Source organism: Hevea brasiliensis, chromosome 3 (assembly GCF_030052815.1).
Source record: "Hevea brasiliensis isolate MT/VB/25A 57/8 chromosome 3, ASM3005281v1, whole genome shotgun sequence".
Lineage (NCBI taxonomy): Eukaryota > Viridiplantae > Streptophyta > Magnoliopsida > Malpighiales > Euphorbiaceae > Hevea > Hevea brasiliensis.
In genome coordinates this window covers 8,039,931-8,064,235 of record NC_079495.1, presented here as the reverse complement: position 1 = coordinate 8,064,235, position 24,305 = coordinate 8,039,931, and the positions used below count along the sequence as shown (strand labels likewise).

At 29.2% G+C, this 24,305-nt stretch overlaps 1 protein-coding gene across 1 annotated transcript; it reads right to left on the bottom strand.

Annotated features, from left to right (window-relative positions):
- Nucleotides 1-15,765: 15,765 nt before the first annotated feature.
- Nucleotides 15,766-24,206, bottom strand: LOC110648580 (formin-like protein 7). The gene is made up of 4 exons (XM_021802862.2): nucleotides 23,885-24,206; nucleotides 22,842-23,762; nucleotides 16,334-16,393; nucleotides 15,766-16,229 (listed from the first exon to the last, which is right to left on the bottom strand). The coding sequence occupies exons 1-4, from the start codon at nucleotides 24,089-24,091 to the stop codon at nucleotides 16,068-16,070; spliced, it is 1,350 nt and encodes a 449-aa protein (XP_021658554.2). The 5' UTR covers nucleotides 24,092-24,206; the 3' UTR covers nucleotides 15,766-16,067.
- Nucleotides 24,207-24,305: the final 99 nt, after the last annotated feature.

Below are 24,305 nucleotides of genomic sequence, written 5' to 3'. Positions count from 1 at the left end.
TGATTAATATGTTTATTCTCTTGAGAACCAAACAAAACCCAAATGTTATATAGTCTTTATGAATGCAAAAGATCCAAATTCAAGGGTTGAAAATCATGGAAAGTTGAGTGATTGTTGAATAAGCACATGGAGAAGAAATTTGGAAAAGAACGGATGGTTTAACTAGCTTTTCAAACCAAAACGCAAATTTCATAGATATCAAAAGAAATTAATTAATTTAATTTTAAAATTTTATTAATTATCAATAAAAAATAGTCTTATTGATTATTCACTTATAAAAATATAGAGAATACGACAATTATTATGAACCTATATATTAATTATGAGACTTATAATTTTTATGATGAAAAATATTAAAACATGAACTATTCTGTATATCCCTCTATAATTCATAAATAGGCGAAAACATATATTTTAACTCTTAATTTATATTTAAAAAAAATCTGACGATACCTTAACTTTTAAAACGTTTCATCTCACACCTTAATTTTAAAAAGATAGAATTAAATAAATCTTGAAATTCTAATAAGCATCAAAATTTAATTGAGGAGAAATTGTACTAAGGGTGTAATTAATTTTTTTTTTAATAAAGGTTAGAGTTTAGTTTATGGTGTGAAATAGGACTTTTGCTGCTAATTTTAAATTTGCTGCGAAAGTTTTTGCAGCTACTTCTAATATTTATTGCCAATTCTAAATTTTTACTCAAAATTTTTATGGTTAATTTTAATATTTATTTAACTGCTTAAATTTATTAAATTATAAAAGTTATAAAAGTGAAATATGACATTATGAATAGGGTCATTAAACTATTTTAATAAAACTCAATAATTATTCAGTCATTCATAGATAATAATAATAATAATAATAATAATAATAATAATATTATTATTATTATTATTATTATTATTATTATTATTATTATGTGTTAGGTTTCCTTTGCAAGAAAAACGAGTAATTATTTTCAAATTATGTAAATCGTCATCAGAAATGTACGTAGGAAAGGACAAGAACAAGAGAAAAATATAAGGGAGTGGTAGGAAATGCACACCAACTGGCCTGGAGGCTGCTTTCTTTCTTCGTGGATCATTTGCGCTCACCTTTGCATCATGCAATGGTCATTCCAAATGCGATTATTATATCTTCAAGGTCGAAAATGTCAGACTTTTGGAGAAGCAGACGTCTAAACTTTCTGGAGCAGAACCTCAAATATTAAATGCATGATTAAGTTCATCTTCCAAATATTTCTGAGTCCACAATCCCATAAAAAAATGATGAGAACACTACCGACAAACTTTAACTCAGGTCTTAAGTTCGAGTATCAATTAAAGCCGAGCATAAAAAATAATAATATTAATATTAATGAGAATACTCTCATCTCTTTCTCCTATAATACAAAAATTTAGAGAGTGTTTAGTTTAATTATTTATTTTTAATTTTTAATTTAAAATATATTTTTTAACTTACAAGTTAAATTAAAAATAATTAATTAATTATTTGATAAAATTATTTAAAAATAACTTTTAAATAATTTAAATATTTGATCAAAAAATACTTAAAAATAATTTAATTAATTGAAATTACCAAAAAAGTATATAATTAAATATTATAGTTATTAAAATGAGGATAATGTTGATATTTTTAAAAATTATTAGGATAATATAATCTTTTATTTGTCAAAAAGTAATTTTAAAATAAGTAAATCAAGCACAAGTAAAGTATCTTGTAATGTCACGACCCAACCTATTAAAGCAGGCCCGTAGTAAGCCTAACTGCTCATTTATCCAATGCCGAGGCCCATTTGGGCCCAATTTCAAGAAAACAAAAATGGACTTACCAACGGGAGTTTTTGACTCACCCAACACAATAAACAATCCATTGGGAGCTCACCACCCTCCACATACTCATCAACATAATAATAAATGGGAGCTCTCCTCATCCAATCCATCAAACATGCATAGCATATTAAGTTTCTGGTCCCAAAATAATAATTTAGTTTACAGACCCAAATCAAATAACATTTCTAACACATGCGGAAATTCTAAGATTTACCAAGTTTATACAAAATAATTGACTGCGAGGGAGAAAAGCGTTAACCAAAATAAAATCCTCAAAAATATTGAACAGAGTGAGAGTAAAATATCAATTTTAACCATAATCTCTATAACTATCTAGAACTAATGCACCTGTAGAGTGAAATGCAACATCAACAATATTTTCACATCATAACATCAAAAGGAAATTTGGAGCACTCACACACCTGTAGTATCAATCATAACATATGGGAGTGATCCCCTATCACTCTCTTAAATCCAACTGCCGAATTACTCAAGCTCGGACTTCCACTTAATAACCAAATCGAGGGTCCCAACAATTACTCAAGCCGTGACTACCCTCGAAGGATCGGGTCCCATTACTCAAGCCCTATCCATAGTCCACACCACATCACACGCACGCCAACGCCTCCAAATTACCACAACAACATTCATGGCACATTAATTATGAATGCAACATAATTCGTGCCTAGAGTTTAACTACATAAATATATGCATATAAGTGATGCATGGGCATCTTGAACATATAATAATATCGAAATTACAATTAAAATTAATATTTTACTCACAAACTTGACGACAAATTGAGGAAGAAGGCAATTACATTACATCTATTTAATAAATTTGACTCAATACAAACAAAGAAAAGATCAAGTACGCCCTAAGTCGAAATCCCAGAGTCCCCTATACCTAGGACCTACCCAACAAGGGCTAAAAACGCACTTCTATATTCACAATCCATATATCAGTTCAATCATATCACACAGCCCTCCGCCCATCAAATCAATCATCCATCACAATACGCAAAATTTCAATTTAGTCCTTATTATTGATCATTTTTGCAAAAACTGCTCAAACAAGCTCTAAAAATTATAAAACTTTTCCCCGCGGTCCTTAGCAATATTACTAAGCTATTGCAAAAAGAATCGTAATTTTCTAAGCTACCACGAATATTTTATGGATTTTTAATCCTATTTAAACACTAGAAAATTATGAAAAAGCAAGGTTCGGGTTTACCTTTGCCGATTCTGACTTCGGGAACGCACTCGGGACGTCTGACAATGGGGGGCTAGCCAAAACCTCGGTCCAATTCGGAGACTTTTCCAATTTGCAAACCATCGTCGAATTTCCGCGAATCGAGGATACCTACACGAAGCCCATAACACGGGGGTTAGTACATAAATTTTTCAGAATTTTCTAAGCTCATTAAATGCTCGGAAAAACACTGTGAAGTTCCGTGGGACCCACCGAAAAACGGTGTCAAAAAAATTTGAAATTTATGTCGTTGCGAAGCTCTCGACGAATGGAGCGTGCTGGTGGCCTCGGTTTTCTCGTGGGATTCACGATTTTCGAGAAATCTAGCCCAAAAGTCGAAATGAGCTAAAATCTTCCCGAGCAAAAATCGGACAATCCGCTCGATGGATTTCGGCGTTCTTGGTGTCTATGGAAAGCTCTCGCCGAGTAGATGATTTTGGACACAAGACCCGGTCCAATTGGTGGCGGATCGGAGGAAGGGAGATCGCGCGCTTTTTCCCTGCTCTCGGCGGCCGGCCCGGGGGGGAGCTGCGAGGAAGGGGAGGAGGGAGGGAGGGAGGCGGGGGGCGGCGGCCAGGGGAGGGGAGGAGAGAGAAACGAGAGAGAGAAGAGGGGAGGGACGACGCGCTGGGAAAGAAAAAGGAAGAAGGAAAAGGGCCGGTCCGATTCAACCGGTCCGATCCAGTCCGGTTCGATTCGGTCGGTTCGATTCAGGATACAAAATTTCGAAAAAATTCCATAAAACTCAGAAAAATACATAGACTCCAAATATATTTTTAGTTTTGCCACGTGGTCTTTAAATTAATTTTTAAAAATAATCAAAGTTTATATTTTCGGAAAATCGAACCCGATTCTTAAAATCCGAAAAATCTCAAAAAAATTCCTATAATTTTTTTAAAAAATTTAAAATACCAAAAATACTCATAAATAATAAAATTTAAAATCTTGGGGTGTTACATGTAACTTCTCATTTATTTTAAACAATTTTTTATAATTTATAAGTCAAATAAAACGCTAATTTATTTATGACTTTCTACTTATAAGTAAATTTGACTAAGTCGAACGAAATATTCTCTTAATTTCCTAATTTTATGTATATAAAGTGAAATTTATTTCTCAACAAAACACATTCTAACACACACACACACCCCCACACACACATATATATATATATATATATATATTTAATATCCCTAAATCCCCCTTCAAACCTTGCAATTGAGAAAGACAAACAACTCTATAATATATAAATGAATTCAAAGATATGAAGAAAACAGATTAATTATTTAGATTAGATATATCACAACACATCCACAAAGGTAAAATAGTTTACAATCACATATAATATATGATACACCTATTTATAAATCATATTCATAATGATATATTGTCACCAACCATTTTCATTATATTATATGTACATTTTTATTACGATCAAGTTTAATTCAAAAATAAATCCAATCAAACAATGAAAAATACACCCACTTGCTATCCACACAATTATTATTATCATCATTATAAACAAGAATGTATCATATTCTCACATATTTATAATATATTTCATATATTATAGAGTAAATCTCATTTTTATGTGAAAGAAGAAATATATATACTCTAAAAATATTGAAAAAAATCTCAAAGTGATAAAATTTAAGCAAACTTTCTCCCTTTGAGCTATTTTTTGGAATAGACTTTTGCCCAATTGATTTTTTCTACATGATATCAGAGCTTACTCTGTTTTAATATTGGATTACCAGCAACTATGCATTGTATACAAATTTTACGCTCTAAATATTCATGTCTGAATGTAAGCATGTGTTATCCCATATTTATTTGAAATAAAGTATTTGACGTATATATATATTACGCTCTAAATATTTATGTCTAGACGTAAGCGTGTGTTATCCCATATTGATTTGAAATAAAGTATTTGAGGTATATATATATATATATATATATATATATATATAAACTCTTTTTATTTGAGTTAGCTTTTAAAATAGAGTTATGTTCGATTTATTTTCTCTATACCCTCTTTCAATCAGCATATGTTATGTTAATCTTTGTGAGTATTTGGTGCTGAAATTCAAACATATTTAGGAAATTATTTTTTTTGGAAAAAAGTATAGATTTCTTACAAATGGCTTATTAAAGGTATCAACATGTATGAGTTGCATATTAAATTAAAATATTTAATTTTTTAAAAATAATATATTTACTTAATAATTTAAAATTGATCAAAATATAAATAAAGTTAGCTTAAAGTCATCTCATTAGATTGATTATTTTAAATTTTATATAAATTAAAATGAATCAATTTAAATACAAAGAGTTCAAATTAAAATTAACGAGCAACTAATCTCTTTCATGGGCTGTTGAGTGGACATTTCCAAGCTGAAAACGACAATGCTTCCCAAACAAGAGCCCTAAATTTCAGTTCATATGCAAAAGAGTGCCCGTGATTTGCTCTTAATGAATCTAACTAGAAATTTGTGCACCAAAACCATAATACATTTTTTGACAAGGAACGTGTGCCATTGACTCTCTCAAATTTTCAATTTTTTTCCCCAATTTTATTGTTTAAATAATGAGCAAATTTTCAAGATCATGATCCTCAGACCTACCCCAATTGGATTAACAACATGATCATGTTGTATATGTTGATTAAAAAATTTTTAAATTATGATATATATGTTTTGGAGTAAATTTATCATTATTTGCTCGTATTTTAATCCTTACAAGTAAGTTCTACCACATCCCACTCCATCATATAGTCTCTATTTTGGTAATTTTTATTTAATGTCTCATTTCACTTTTGTAATTATTTTTATTTTATTATCGTAAATTCTCTAAACTTTGAAAATATTATATTAAATTTCTTATGCTAGAATTTGATCAATTTTTCAACAAGACATTTATATAAAAATGCTACACTGTTAAAAAATAAAATAAAATAAAAAAGTTATCATCACAGCTCTTCTACTGCTAGCCCCTCGTAATGTGGTGTTTTTCTTATTTTATTTTTAACATGTGGCATTGCATGTAAGCTTCTTAATGGAAATCTAACCAAATTATAATGAGACGGATTTTAATGTAATATTTTCAAAGTTTAAGAAATAAAGATGAGGAACTCTAGGAAAATTAATTCATTTAGTTCTATTCTTTTTCTTCTTTGAAGTCTTTTAGGTTAGAATTTTCTATATATTTGGTAATATAGCTATTAGTGTCAGTTGACACTCAATTAGTGTTACCCTTAAATTTAGAGTTCGTATTATAACTGTTTCTTTTAGTGAGCGATCTATAAACTCTACTGTAATTACGTCAATAAAGTTGATGAAATGTTTAGTCCTGAATTGGAAGCCTTTCGTTACCTACACTTTTACGAATGAAAAAAAATTGATACAATTTTACAAATTTTTTTTTTTTAAGTTGATTTGAATTTTCCCATGTTTATGTAAACATGATTTCTAACATGATAAGTCATGTTTGTATGGATCATATAGCACACAAGATTAAAGTTTAGTTAAATTGAGAGACTCTCAGTGCCATCAATTTAACTATTTGGGGATAAAAAAAAATCTTAAAATTTTAGTTTCATGATATGTGTAGCTCAACTATACATGTCATCAAAAGTGCCTTTGAGGAAGACATTGAAATATATAAGGTTTACTTCTCTAATTATTAATAGTAATTCTGTTTATAAATAATGACAATGATTGAGTAAGCATAGACATGATGATCAGATTCAATGTATACATAATACTCCTTATATAGATTGAAATTTTTATTACCCATTGACTCCACCTATCCTATGCATATGTATATATATATATATATATATATATATATATATATATATATATATATATATATATATATATATATATATATATATATTGATGCAACCCATTACCATTATCTTTTTGGTTGACTTTGTAAATTGAACATTTGGTCAACTAATTAATCACACCTTGTTAATTATACATTAATCAAGCCTATAAGCTTCAAAATAAAATTTGCATTAATTAATTAATTAGTTGTTAATCAGGCAATGTAACTTGCAGGCATGCTGCAAATTGTTGTAGTTAATGTGAAGACTTATAAGAGAGGATGCTATTGTAACAAGTGCTTTGAACATCCACCCACTCAAGGAAGTCAATTTATATGCACTAGTCCATCAAAATTTTTTAAAGAGATTCTAAGAATGAGGGTTGCCACTTCCTATCCATATATACTAAATCCCTTTAATTGCTCTTTGGGTTTGTAATTGATAATATAATAAGTGATGAGAATACTCAAATTCGAGATCTCTTCACTCTAGAGACAGATCTATTATAGTAAAAGAGGGGGTCAACTAACTCCTTTTTTTTTTTAATTTTTCATATATTTATATATTTATTTAAATTAAATCCTCATAAAATTAATTATTGAACTCTCTTTTTTAATTGAAAATATATAGAAAATTAATTGACCTTTATATATTGAGCATATTATTATGTACCGTGGTGTATGTGCACCTCCACCTACAAAGGTGTGGATCTCATATTCCTATATTAGAAAAATTGAGAATATAATTATTGAATCCTCTTTTTCTTATTTCGGGCTGCAATTGAAGGAGTTCGAGGGCCAATTAATTGAGAATATATAGAAAATCAATTAACCCTTATATATTGAGTGCATTATTATGCACTCGTGGTGCATAACCACAAAGATGTGGATCTCATATTCCTATATTTGAGAGTTAACCGCTTTTATATGAATATTGAATGCACTAATTTTTAGTGTATTGAATATATTGTATAATTTATCTATATATTAACCCTAATTTTTTTTTTTCTAAATCCATTATTATCCAACTTCCTACCCTTAAAGATAAATAAAATCAATCAGACTATCTAATTAGCTTTGTAATTCATTATTTAATTTCAACATTTTTTAATAACATTTGCTATTGTTTATGCTTTAGTTCCCACACAAATGTATTGTTGAACTTGCTTAATGATTTAGGTTGGTTAAATACTACAAATGCAAAGGAATTAATTATATGTATGGTATTCCTAATCTTGCTTGCCTTTAAATAGGGAATGTTCTTTATTGGGTATATGCACTATCATCATGATCATACTTAGGACCAAATTAATTAATGTTTAGTGGAAATATTAGAATTCAAGTATACAAATACACCTGCTTTCATAGAGTTCAACTAAATTTGGCCATGTGATGGCTCTCTATTAATATTTTTATATAGTAAACTATATTATTCGCCTTTCTACGCTTTGATATGTGATGAAGTATCAACTCCTAATCCTATTCCTACAGAAGACTCATGGGTTAGACAAGTGATACGAATTTAACCTCATAATATTTATAAAGAAACCAATGAATTTTAATTAAATAATATTAAAATCATATTCAAAATTGCAATATTTTGAATTCGAATTTTAATTAGAATCAATTGTACATCCATATTATTATGAGAGCATCAATCCATCATATAAAGAAATTTTAATTGTGCTAAAACGCTTGTGTTGAGCCTATATATAGGAAGAGACAAAATAGAAAGGGTAGATAAATAGCTTTATTTGCATGCTTGGAGAGACGGGTATTGTCACACCTTACCCCTCTGTAAGGCATAACATGATCCCGTAGAATACCTAATGAACTACTGAACTTCACCTACCGATAACTCATTAAGTACCCTACAAGGGATTTTAAAACAATTTCCTTACTTTTGTTAAGTGGTGAGCATTTTCTAATAGGTATTTAAAACATTTAATTGAAATTGAAAACTAGTTAAAACTTTTGGCCTATTTTATTTTTCCGCAAATTTTATAAAAATTTTGACAGAGTTCCGTTTATATTTTGAGAAAACAGTTCTTCAAATACCTGTAAAAAGCACTTCTAAAAATTTTTCTCAACCACTACTTCAATTTCTCAATCTCAAGATTCAACAATCAACATTTCTCAATTTCCAAAATTCAATAATCCTCAAAATACTAGCAATTCATCTCATTCAAATTAAAAAAAATAGTTCCACTCATATTTCATTAGAGACAAAACAATTTATATATATACATCATTATAAAATTTACATCAAAGGAAATTCAAACTAAATTTTTATTACAAACTTCATACAAACTTTGTACAAGCTGCTCAAGACTTATTTTACATGTTCATACATTTATGTGTAATACATACATCAAAAGAAATATTTACATTTATGTCCATACATTTATGTGCAATACATACATCAAAAGAAATATTTACAGTTAGGGTATAAATTATACCCGATGACTTCAAGCTGATAGATCTTCAATCCTCAACAGCTCAGTCTGCTGCTCCTCTAGTCTCTATATCTGTGACACTAATAAAAGTTATCGCTGAGTACTAGGACTCAGTGGTGCACAACATACTAAAATAATCTTTATGCAGAATTTAAATCACATTTATTCGAAAATTTGACTGAACATGAGAATTAAATATAAATCATGCATTATGAGATTTTAATCCTAAACAATTTCATTTTGAAGTATCAAATCACATTCCATAAAACCCACAGTTAGATCATGCCATTGGAAACAAATAGAATCTCAATAGCCAAAGACTAAAGAGAAATCACATCACAAGGCTAGCTAGCTCAAATATATGGATATCCATTCACATCCTCTTCTACTGGCACACCTCAACACTTCTCCAGAGAAGGAATCAAAATTCGAAACTAATTACTCCCACTAGTCATGCTAGTGAGGTGTTCAAATATATGGTCATGACACTGTGATTTCAAAACTTATCTTAACAATTTGCTAAACATTGTCATTTCAAATATACACAGTAACTTTCACAATTTAAATTATAACATCATAAATAAGGTCACAATACTTTCAACAATTCAAAGCAAAAGTAAAATGCATATTTCATTCACTTAATCAATGAATTTTAAAGCATAGAGATGTTGTGCACAAACCTCAAGCGAGTCGCCTCTTGGCCTTGACTCAGTTTCTCGGGTTCTTTTCCGGTATTCTTTTCAACTGAAACACACAATTTTACAGTGTTTCAGTACCATAACTTAGCATAAATCCAAAAATAAATTTAACTTCACTTTTACCTAGCTCTAACGTGCTAAACTCGACGTTCTTGAAATTTTGTATTTCAGGTTACTATTCACTACACTATTCAAGTCAAATTGTTGACTTTCTAAGGCTTAATAGGTATGGGAATTCCAACTTCACCCACATACCACATTTTAGTCACTAAATTTGTTGGTTTTGGTTGTTTATTCAAATTCTAAGTCTTTTAGGCAAATTTGATAAATTTTCAGTTTTTGTGTCTAAGGTTACACTGTTCCATTGGTCACTTTTCTGTTGGAATTTGACAAAACTTCCTTCATAGAAAATGTTTCCTATTATCTTAAGTTTATTCTCCTTTTTGAATCACCCCAATTGGAGTTTTGTAGCTCAAGTTATGGCCATTTGAACCATGGCTGCCGGATTGAATTCAACCCAGAATTCTGGGCAATTTTTGGTGCTGGCAGATTTGGGTCACCAACTTGGGGTGGCCAAATGACTTGGTTAATGGCATAATTTGAGTTTGTGTTCTTCATGAAAGTTTTAGGTATATATCTCATCTAATCACTGGTAAAATTTCAGGTCTTTTTGACCTACCTAACTCAAGTTATGACCAAATAAATAAATACTGTTCATTTAGTCAGTTTGTACAGGACAGCCTGCAATTTTCTAACTTTGGTTAATTTGTTCACTAGGTTTTAGTCACTTTTTGGGCATGCTTCCTAAATGAAAATTGTGTCATTTAGTGTCTATTTTCATTCTCAATTGGTCCCATACCAATTGTACTTGTAAAATTTCATTTTTGATCCTTCAAAGTTGACTTGGTCATGCTGCCAGCAGCATGACCACACTCCCTCCGAATTTGGCTTTGATTCAAACACCTCTAACACTCTTCATAAGGTCTCAAATGACCATTTCCCACTTCAAATTAGGTCAAATATATCATTTACCAATTTCTCACAATTTTACCTCTAAACCCTAGGTCTCAAACCCTAACCACACTAATTCATTGCATTTAAGTAATTCAAGACATTTTATCATAATCATTCAACACCAATAAGCTCACATACCCTTTAAATTCATCAAGTTCATGCATACATATCTCAAACCCTAGCTAGCTGAATTCACTAAAAGTCCCCCAACAATTGTTTTCTTTGATTTTTAAGTGAAAATCTAAGTTAATTGAACTAAATAAACAAATAAGAAACCATAATTTTCAAAGTAAGTTGCTTACCTCCACTTGAACTTTAATTCTTCAACTTCACTCCCTTATTCCCTTTCTTTCCTTCTTTAATCTCTTTCTCAAGTCACTCTTACAAGTTTGCATGGAAGAATTTGGGGCAAGGTAGGGTTAGATGGATGTTTAGAAGCTTGAACTCAAGCTTTCATGGAGGGAGACAATGGTGGAGCTAAGGGATGATGGCTGCCGATTTGGTTGGGAGCAGAAAATGAAATGTTTTTCTTTTTCTTTTTATGTCTTTTAGGTCTCACTTTATGTATTTGAATGGGTAAAAAATTGTGGGAATTTAAAAATAAATTTTGACATCATTTTGATGTCATAAAAGTGATGGAATTAACTCTTTTTTTTTTCTTTCTTTCTTTTACTTTTTGTTTTTATGTCTTTAGGAAGACTAAAAATCTAATTAATTAAATATATTAATTATTATTTTTATGGCATCATACATGATGTCATCACCTTTTTAACTTTTTTATTTTTTTTTATTTATTTTTCTATTAGTTCTTTAATTTAATTTTCGATTCCGAAATTTTCTTTTCTTCAATTTTATTTGACAGTTAAGTCAGGAGTAAGCTCTTGGGGTCAATTGACCAAATTGCCCCTCGTCGGTTCATCCCGGTTTGCAACTAATTCAATATTTCTTTCGGCTCCCTAACCTAATTATTTGACTGGCTTAACAGTTCTTTTTCGTGATTTTCTCTTTTCCACTGTGTTCATAAGGGTCCTAAGGACCGCGGCGTCACATTTTACGGTTCGAAATTTGAGTTTAAAATGACTTCGCAGTCCTTCCCGAGAAGGTCACCCATCGCTGTGACTCTCGGCTCGTTTAACTTTTTATGTTCTGTTCTTCTTATTTACACTTAACTAATTGGCAATTACTAATTATTTGTGTTTATGGCTTATCTAGTTGTCTTAAGTGTGGTTCTAATCTCCTTAATTGTCCAGACTGACTCCGATCACCGAAACAGTGAAATATACTAGGCTATGCAAATAGGGGTGTTACAGGTATTGTCAAAGCCAATTAACTTAGCCACTAGGTAGACAAATCCAAATCCATTTATGTTTTGTAAGGAATGGAGTGCATGTATAATATATATATGCGTGTGTGTGTGTGTGTGTGTGTGTGTGTGTGTGTGTGTGTGTGTGTGTGTGTGTGGTATTTAAATTTTGTATGATAATTAAAAAAAAAACTGATTGAAGAATTTTATTTTTATAAAAATATGTGTGTGTGTGTCGTATTTAAATTTTGTATGATAATTAAAAAAAAAACTGATTGAAGAATTTTATTTTTATAAAAATATATTAGTAATTGACTAAATTGCTCTTTATTTTTGTTAAGATCTTCTATTAGTTTGGAATAAAGGTAATGTGCTCTTTATATAGTTTTGGGCACTCATCCTCCCTTAAACTAACTTTTAAAGATGCTCATTTTTTTAAAAATCTTACCTAATTATTTTCTGTATAAAGATTTATTGTACTTAATAGAGATAAAGGATAAAATTAAAAATAAAATACTTCTTATATTTTTTAAATGCGAAATAATTTTTTACAAAAGAAAAATCCAAATGACACAAATAAAAAGAACAAGGGAGTATTTGCTAGCTGAAAATGGCAAAAAGGTTTGGCTAGGATTCTCATGAAGCATCTTTTAGAGATGAAAAATTTTAATTATAAACTCTTGTGGATAAGGGGATAGTGGAGAATAGAGATAAAGTTTTTGCTATTTTTAGCATGAAAGTTGAAAATTTTTCTTATGAGTTAGCTTTGTTCAATTAGGACGGAACCCTAATTTAAGGGCCAATATGTGCCTTTGAATACATAATTGTAAAAAAATTTTGATGTGGGGGTCCTAAAAATAGCAAATATTGAACTGGAAGAGGAGCTGTTTTCCAGGATTTCTGTTTCAGCTGCCAACCACATTGAATAGAAGTATCCTATACCTTAATGGCTAGTAGGATTCAATGAAGATCCCTCCTTCAATTCGTTCTCCTTTCTGGCCTATTATGGTGGCCTGCCTTCCCTGGCCTTGTAAGACTAGAAATAAACTCCTCCTGCACAGCTTTATTTCCATTTCAGTTCAATTCAAATATCTATTCAAATGTTTTTAGGTGTGGCCATGGAGAACTCACCATTTTCAATTCTGAAAATGATTGATAGAAAAAAGGAATTCAAATTCTATACAGAGGTGCGAAAGGGACAAAGAATAGACAGGATGGAGAATTGGAATGATAGGTAGAAATTCTGAATTTTGAAAAATGCCAAGAACCTTTTGAAGAAGAGTCCCTTTCAAAATCACTCTTCAAATCCAGATTAAAAATCTAATTAAACAGTAATATTTCTATTTATTTTGTTTTGAAAATTTTGATTCTGAAATTTTATTTATATAATTAATAATTTATTTCTTTTATACTGTAAAATCAAACTTATTATTTTTTAAGAATTTTTAGATTTGATATATATATATATACACACACATTCCCTTTTAAGAATTTCTAATAGGATTGAGGCGAGATGACAATGGATAGTATGCCCCCAAGAATTATCATATTCGTACTTGAACCTGATTAAAATTTCTAAAATTCTAACTCATTACAAATATGATTAAAATTTATTATTAACTATCTGAGTTCATCCTAAACCCAATTATTATTATAAAAAAAATACTCAAATTCGTTTAATTTATATATTTTAAATAATAATCTACATAAATTTTTATTTTTTTATTAATAATTTATATTTAAAAATTTAATAATTTTATAAAATATTAAAAATATATTTTATTTAAAATAAATATAAAATTTATGAATATTATTATAAAAAATATATATTTTATATTTAATTAAATTTTTATATAAATTGATTGGTTAATGGATACTTAATATATAAAAATATTATTTTTAAATGTGAACTCGTCCTGAAACCGATTATATACTATCCAAACTCATCTTATTAAGATTCGATCGGATTAGATACCCATAAAAACTTGACTCATTGTCATCTCTTGACCGAATATCATTTTTAGTATTCCAAATTAAATTCAATAGTAGAAAAGAAATATATCAACACTTCTTGAATTGAATCAAATTAAATAACTAAATTTAAAATCAATTTTATAGATATAATTTTAAATATTTTTCAATACATTGTAATACAGAAGAAAAAAATAATTTTAGTATAGTTTAAATGGCAACTTCATAATCCAAATGATGATTTAAGTTCACACTCTCTATTAAAAGTCAAATTTTAAACCAAATCAAAATAAGAACCAAAAATCAATCTGAACTCAAACTAAAATATCGAAGAATTTCAATTTGATTCCCATTCTTTACAAGAGCCAAAACCAAATCAAACTTGAACACCCCTAATTTCCAAATATCATCAAAAGAAAAAATGGCAGCTATCAATAAATAATTCAGTCCCATTTTGCATGGCCAAAATGTAAGCTACCAGAGGGATTAAATTCATTTACAATCACAACATAAATACAATTCAATTTAATTTGATTCCAACATCAAAACAAATGGAGTACATGCATAACTTCATTTCATTTCAAATGATGATAATTTAGATATTACAAATTAGAGTCGCAAACCCGATATAATATAATTAATTATATAATAAAATTAAAATTAAAATATAATATAATTATTATTATATTTTTATATTTGATTATAAAATATAAATATAAGTAATGTAATAATAATTTTTATTTTAATATTTAATTTATTCAGTGTTAACAATAAATAATAAAAAAATAAATAATAATTACAGTGATTAATAATTAAGTGATGATAATAACAATTTAAATAATAACGATGATTACAACGATGATGATAATAAGATAATAATAATAATAATAATGAGCACGATAGTAATAATAGTATTAAAAATAAATAAAAAAAATTTTAAACAAATAATTATATTTTTATTATTTTTTCATATAATAATCATTATATTATTTTATATATAACTTATTATATTATGTAATTATTATTTTATTACATAAAATTTATTGCGGTATCGAACTAATAAAATCAAATACCCAATGCAATCAGGATTACATTATAATTCATATAACATGACCTAAATTTCTTGAGCTGAAGCATGTAATACATAAAATAGAAACTTAAACCTCACCAATCATGTTCATAATGGAAAATTTGTGAAGGGAAAAGACAGGAGAAAAATCGCACAACAGTCAATAATACATACCAATTGCCACTACAGCATTCACAAGCCTGCTTCTAATTGGTTCAGGATGCTGATTAACTATCTAAATCATAAACTTCTACCAAAAAGCATAAGCAGTTCTATTCTGAAGAACTACTGCTTGCTTTTCTGCAAGTAAATAACCAGCCTTCTTCTAGTACACAACAAATTAGACATGAGTTGCTCCTCATGTTCAAGAAAATCAAATTTTGTTTAAATGAACTCAATGAAATGAGATGCATTAAATTCATTCCCTACAGGCAAAACAGAATCCATGGACATCCACAGCTGATTAAACATCAAGCTACATCCTCTTCTTCACATCAACAACAATTAGTCATCCTTGATTCTCTTTACAGAATTTTTGTTTTCGCTCATCAATCAATGTCAGAAAACTTCTTACAATTCTTTGATCCTGACAATGAAGCCCCTTTAACATTGCAACTAAATTGCTCCTATTGCTTTCGCGTCCTAATTCTGGACATGCGGTGGTTGAGCTTCCTCCCTCAATGGCATATTGATGTCCATTGATGCAAGGCCTTCTAACTCTTGGATTGCTACAACTGCGCTATTTGCTGTTTCACTGGTTACCTGAGGCTTTAGCACACCAACAGCTTGCTTCACTCTTGATTGCTGCCAGCAACAATTTTTTTTTTTTTAATAAATGCAAAATGTTGTCTTTCAAAAAATAAATATTTACAATATTTTTTAAAGTGCGATGAAATTATTTAACTTACAAAGATTTCAAATTTCCTCTTAAGATCTCCATAAGCTTCTGCTTGCTGGTGAGATGCATTCTTGTTCCCAAAATGGCAAAGCATAGAGAAGTATTAATTCAACATGAACAAACCAACAGAACGCAACAGAGAAGACTGAAAATTGCAAGTCAATTCAAATTGCAAGTCAATTCAATTAGTAGCAATATAGCAACATTCATAACACATATAATTACAAGAAAGGAGCTTCCAATTCCATCTCACAATACTAAGACTTGTTTACTTGTGAAAAACAATTTTCTGTATTCCATTTTTCATTTTCTAAGAAAAAACTCATTTTCCATGAAAAACAAAGAAAAATGTGTTTACCCGCAAATAATACAAAATGATTTTCTAATTAAAAAAAATTATTCATATCTTTCATAATTAAAAAAAATATTGTAAAATTTATTTAAAAACTTATTTTATTTTAAAAAATTTTTAATGTGTTATTCATTTATTTTATACTAACATGATTAATTTTATTTTATTTTTTTATCATTGAGAATAAATATTTTTCTAAATAATTATTTAATTTTGGATTAAAAAAGTCATTGTCTTCCAAATTGTTGGAAAAACAAAACTTTTATCTTAAAGGAAAGAGTACCAGTTCTCTATTTGGAAAATTGGGATACATAAACACTAAACTCTATTTTCTTATAGAACTTTTCCGATAATTACTCAGCTTTCCACAAGTGAACAGACCTAACAATATCTAAATATCCTACATTTGATTCTTGCGCTCAATATCACTACATGATAAATTTATATTTAGGGTAAATTACTATTTAGTCTTTGCATTTTAATGAAACTAGTTATTTGATATCTGTATTTTAAAAAATACACGATTTAATCCATGTATTTTGCTTTCATTAAACTGTTTAGCCCATATGTCAATTTTTCTGTTAATTAATATTAATCAACATATCATTTAGTCACTCTATTTTAATGAAACTAATTAGTTAATCTCCATATTTTAGAAAAATACATTAATTAGTCTATATAATTTGACTCAATTAACTATTTAGTTCCATAATTATTTTTTATACCATTTAGTTCCATAATTATTTTTTATACCTAACCTCGTAGTTTTGAAAATTAAACCGATTTAATCGGAATCGGACCATGGTCTGGTCCGGTTTAGATATTAAGCCATTATTTATGAGAATTGGAAAAAACCAGTTTGAACTGACCGGGTAGCCAGCCAACTGAAAACCCGGCCAGGTTTGAACCGGTTTGATCTACTCAAAAATAAATTTTACAATGGGCAGCAACAGTTATTGAACACAAGACCAAACAATTATTTTTGAGCCAACAAGCCACTAAGCTACACCATTATTTTTTCTCTCTCTCTCTCTCTCTCAACCTAAAGCTTAGGCTGAAGACGCAGGCGCATGCCTGAGCAAAGTGAGGCGCAAACTTAAAAAAAATAAGTACTACAAATCTAATTAAGATAATATTAATTACATATAAATATATAATATATCATTTATTTCATTACTTATATATATATATATATATATATATATATATCTCATAGTTATCAAAGGCTCAAGGTGCACCAAGGCTTTAGGGAAACCTAAAGCTTAGGCTCAAGACGCAGGCGCATGCCTGAGCAAGGTAAGGCGCAAAATTTAAAAAAAAAAAATTCATAAAAACAAACTATATTATAAGTACTACAAATCTAATTAAGATAATATTAATTACATATAAATATATAATATATCATTTATTTCATTACTTATTTTTATTTTATTGGACCACTATCATTATCAATTAAATTACATACATGAGTAAAATTTATCATTAAAATGCATAATATAATTTATTTTTAATCAAATATAATATTAAAATGACAATTTTAATTTTTATTATATGTATAATTTAATAATACCTTACTAAACATAACTTAAAATAATTTAAATCTAATTTTATAAATTCATTAAGAATAACTATGTATTTATTGTAATTTAATTAATAAAGATATGAATAATCCATCAAAATTCTAATGTAAATACACAACAATTCTTATTGATAAAGATTGCTTTGGCCCATTAGATTAGAATCAAAAAAGGGTACTTTCTGAACACAGCAAACAGGAAAAAAAAAATGGCGAGCATGAAACCATGAACTCTTGCAGATCTGAGATTCTGAAAGGGAAAGGATGGGCAAAAGAAAGCATAGAAGAGAAAAATAAATGAAAACCCAAATGGGCCGGCTGGAAATGAGTCTCGTGGAGAGGGAGTAAAGAGCAGGAAGAAAGAAAGGAAAAAAAAGAAGAAAAAAAAACAACATACCTATAGTTCAGATCAGAAATTAGATAAGCACAAGCCTAAGAGAGGACACAATCAAGTCAGGTTCTTCTTCTTCTTCTTTTTCTCCTCCTCCTCCATTTTTCAATTTGCTTTCAGCGATTGTATTGGCGTGGATGGCCTTCGTGAGGCTCGCTTAGCGCCTGGGTTGCGCAACCCATCAGGCACTATGGGTTGCACCTGGTGCACCTTGCGCGCCGTTGATAACAATACTCAACTCAACTCAACTAAGCCTTTATCCCAAAAATTTAGAATCAGCTATATGGATTCACTTTCTCCACTCTAAACGATTTTGGGTTAAATCCTCAGAAATGTGTAATGCTTCTAGGTCATTTTATACTACTCCCCTCCAAGTCAATTTAGGTCTACCCTTTTTTTTTCTCTATCCTCTAACCTAATGTGCTCTACTTGTCTAATTGGAACCTCCGTATGTCTACGCTTCACGTGACTAAACCACCTCAATCTCCCTTCTCTCAACTTATCTTCAATTAACACCACTCCTACCTTTTCTCTAATACTCTCATTACGGATTTTATCTAGTCTAGTATGGCCACTCATCCACCTTAATATTTTCATCTCTGCAACTCTTATCTTAGACGCATACGACTCTTTCAGTGCCCAACACTCACTACCATATAACGTAGCCGGTCGTATGGCTGTCCAGTTAAATTTTCCTTTCAACTTATTGGGAATCTTGCGATCACATAAAACTCCAGTGGCACGTCTCCACTTCAACCATCCGACTTTAATCCTATGACTAACATCCTCCTCACATCCCCCATCTACTTGAAGGACTGAGCCTAGATATTTAAAGTGATTACTTTGGGATAGTACCACTCCATTCAAACTAACTCCTTCCCTATCACCAGTTTGGCCTTCACTGAACTTGCAATGCATGTATTCTGTCTTCGTTCTACTTAATTTAAAACCCTTTGACTCTAGAGTACTTTTCCAAAGCTCAAGCTTTCTATTGACTCCTCGTGTCTCATCTATCAGAACAATATCATCCGCAAACATCATGCGCCAAGGAATATTCTTTTGTATATGTTTCGTCAATCCATCTAAAACTAATGTAAAAAGGTAAAACTAATTCATCATACACACAGTTACTAGTTTTTGCTAAACGTGCATTGCACATACATACTCGTGATTTAATTTGTTTATATATAATTTTATATTAATTTATTGTATATAATATAATATCACCATAATATATTTATTTTCATAAATCAATTAAATTTAGTCCTTTATTATTATTATTATTATTATTATTATTATTATTATTATTATATCAAATTACCATTGCTATATTTTACTCCTAATTTTAGAATATTCTTATTAAGTTTAAAATATTTTGTATTTTTAAATATGCATCATGCAAAAAAATCATTTTATAATGTTAAATTATTATTTTGTAATAGTTATATTTTATAAAATAAAATAATTAATGACCAACCTTATTTAAGATCTATATATAAAAAACATTGATATAATATATAAGAATTATCAAGATTTTATTTAATAAAAAATTATAGATAATTTATTTTTGTCAATAATTAACATTTTTTTATTTATAAACAAAGAAAGCTAGCTTTCTCTTTTTTTAAAAAAAAACAAATTACATTTATATAATCCTAATTTTACTAAAAATTTAATTTTAATATTACTCAACATTTTTTTTAAATTACTCAACATCTTTTATGTTAAAATTGTGAAAAGAGAAAATTTCTTTTTATAAATAAGAGATAATTTCCTTTTAATTACTCAAATTTTATTTTTAGTTTTATTCTATTTTTTTAAAATTTAAATTATAATATATTTTGGAGAGTTAATGAAATATAAATTATAATATAATATTTCAAATAAATTAAATAAAATTAGTTTCAAATGATTTAAATTATTATTTCACTAAATCTAGTTCATATACATATGAATATTGTGTAAAATAGAATTCAAGTTCATATAGAACTATGTTTCAATTAATAAATTAATATCAAGTGAAATAGAAATTAAGTACATATATCAAAATTTTAATATTTTAAATAAAATAAAATAAATTTTTATTATCATTATAATAAATTATTATGGGGATTTTTCACAATCTTAACATTCCTTTATATATATATATATATATATATATATATATATATATATATATATATATATATATATACAAATAATCGTCAAATACTTGCTTTCTAAAATTATTTACAATATTACAAAAGTAAAAACAAAAAGAATTATAAAAAAAAACATGATTATTATATACGATATATTCTAATAGGATTAAAATTTAAATTTATATATTATAATAAAGTAATAAATTTTAATAATTAATTAAAAATCAGCCTTCATAAAATGATGTTAGTTCTATCCAAATTTGGTATATATATATATATATATATATATATATATATATATATATATATATATAACTTATTTAAGATTTCTTAGTAAAATTTATAATTTTTTGAGAAAAAAAACATAAATTTATAATTTCTTAATTATTTTTCATAAAATTGATCAATTTTTTTTTAAAAAAAACTTCCAAACACAACTGTTTTTTAGCAAATATGAATTTCTTTCTCAAAATTTTAATTTGAATTAAGTAGAAGTTAAATACAAATAGGCAAAGAATTTTAAATTTATAATAACTCTAAAATTAATTTAAATAATAAAAAAATTATATAATTATAAATAATAAAAATAATGAAGGGTATTGTTGGTATTCCCAATGTTCCCCCAATTTCCCACTTTTATATATATATATATATATATATATATATATATATATATATATATATTAACTTTTTTTTAATTTCATTCCCTTGCAATTTTAATAATTAAAGATATTAATAATTTATTATATTATTATGTAAACTTAAATTATTGAAAAATCTTTCTATTATTATTGTTATTATTATTATTATTATTATTAATGTTTATTTTCATTAATATGGATAAAATTATTATAAAATATTTCAATTTTAAATTTTTTTAAATAATTAAATGTTATTATTTAAAAATTTTAATTAAATATCTAAATTATTTTTTAAAAAATTACACATTAAAATTTATCTTAATTTTTTTAATAATTATTTATAAAATATATAAAAGTATTAATTATAATGAAGTATCATTATTAATAATTTTATAATATTTATTTAATAGTAATTTCGGTTCAACCACCGTTGAACCTTAAACCCTTAACCGTATGCCTTCATCGATTTTATAACTAGTCCAAGTCTAACAACCCTACCCAAACTATCCTAATCATGTCCCCTTTATTTCTTTCTTTATCTTTCCTTATTTTCTCTCCATGTTTCTTTTTCTCTATGCACACACTCTTCTCCCCCTCATTCTCCCTTTGTTTTCATTTTGTGATACAAGCTGTCTATATAAAAAAGTTAACCAGTTTCCTTAAATTTCCAAATAATTAAGAAAAATTATTTTAAAGTAGAGAAAAATAAAAATAACGTCTAAAGAATTGAAAATTTTTTTTAAAAACTTCATATAGTAAAATTTTTATATTTAAGAATATATTTTTCAAAATACATAGACCAACTAATTAATTTCCCTAAAATAGGAATACTATTTAAATAGTATTTTCCATAATACAAAAACAAGAAATAGATGAACTAAATAGTAATTTAAATAGTGTGAATAATAAAAAATTTACCAAAGAATTAAATAATTTAACAAAAAAAAACTAATTAATATATTTTTTTAAATATAAGAATTAAATAATTAATTTAATTAAAATACAAAAACTAAATAGTTTTTAATTTAATTAAAATACAATAACTAAATAGTAGTTTTCCCTGTGTCTTTCTATGGCGATAACCCTCCTCTATTGAAACAAACTGGCATTTTCCCTTCAATGTTTTCCTTCTATTTTTCTTTTAAGTAAATGGCTACCAATCTGTTGAAACTAAAATATAAATAAATAAATAAATGGAGATTAAACAAGAAACAGTCCACATTCTTGTCCCACTCAAGATCCCAAAGACACCAAACAAGACCTCAACACTTAATTCTTTATAGAATACGGAAAGATCCAATTTTGATTAGGAAGCTGCGGCAGAGACCATTTCTATTCTTATTTAAGTAAATAAAGAGAAAGTCTACATCTAACAAAGATATAAAGCCACAACAAGCTACGAAAAAACAGCAATTACCTTCTTAGGTCGGCCAACAGGCCTTCCAGGGCGCTTCTTCGGCTTCACGACCCCACCAACCTTGGGTGGCCGACCTGGTCTCTTTGTTGCCACAACACCACCACCACCACCACCGGCAGCAGCTAGAACCGGAGATTTCTTGGGGCGACCTCTTGGCCTTGGCACATTGAGAACTGCAGCACCCGTAGCATAAGGGACAACAACAGACTTAGGCAGGCGTTTAGGACCCTTCTTAACCCCATTAGCAGCCACAGACTTAGGCTTCTTGGGTCTCCCCGGACTTTTCTTAACTCCCATCGACGCAATCTTCGGCGGCCTCCCTCTCTTAGACACCAATGGCGCACCTTGTCCGGCCACGTTCTTAGGACGACCAGGGCTACTCTTAACCGCGTCAGCCTGAAGCTGAGCTACAGGAGCAGAAGCAGCAGCAGCATTGGTTGGATAAGCAGCTACACTGGGCTGAATGGAGGGAGGAGGAGCCACATTGGGTTGTGTGGAAAGAGAAAGATCGAGAGGAACCGTCATAGGCGGAGGAGCATTTGCAAGATTACTGGGCTGTTCAATGGGCTGTACAGCACCAGCAATACTATCGATAAGAGAAATGGAAATGGATTTGGGCTTAGGAGGCCTGCCGCGACCCCTCTTAGGCCCAGGGACAGAAGAGGCAGCAGAGCCGGCAACAGGATTTGGCTCAGACTGAGATTGAGATTGAGTATCATTGGAGACATCAGATCTAGGAAGCATGTAAGATTTCTTCACCATCACAAGAAGACCACTGCTCTTCAACCGCTTCAGGTGGTGAGTCAACAAGGCTGAGTGAGTCGGTGGTAATCCCGTGTGGGCTTTCTCTATGTACTTAGCTATTGCTCTCTTGCTCGACCCCTCTCGTTCCTTCAACGCCGTTATCGCTGCAAAGATCATCTGCAAATCAAACCCCCCAAAAAAACCCGTCAAGATTAGGGCTTCAAATAACCCAAAAGCTAACATCAAGATTAGGTCTTCAAATAACCCAAAAGGTACTTTTTTTTTTCTTTGCTACTTACATCAGCATATGGTGGGTGGTTGAAGGATTGGGTCACAGTAGGGGTGGCGTTGGCTGCATGTGCTATGTGATTGTTGCTGTTGGGAGCTTCGACGCTGAGACCGGCGGCTGAACTTATGCTTGCTGTCGCTGTATTTACGGTTGAGAAGTCACCAGGCATGGCGGTGGTGAGTGGAGGGAACGGTGGTTGAGGTGGGGGTGGGTCCATGATGAGATAGAAGGAGAGAAATTTTCTTATTTTTGTTCTAGACAAGAAAAAAAAAAATTCTGTTTCTAGAGACAGATAGAAAAAGGACTAGGCTAAATCGCTAAAGTGTATGGTTAGAGAGAGAGAGAGAGAGAGTAGAGAGTAGGCAAGTGGTATAGTAAATAGAAGGAAGTGTAGGGGATAAGGTTGTCTTTTCGTGGTAAATGATTGGTGG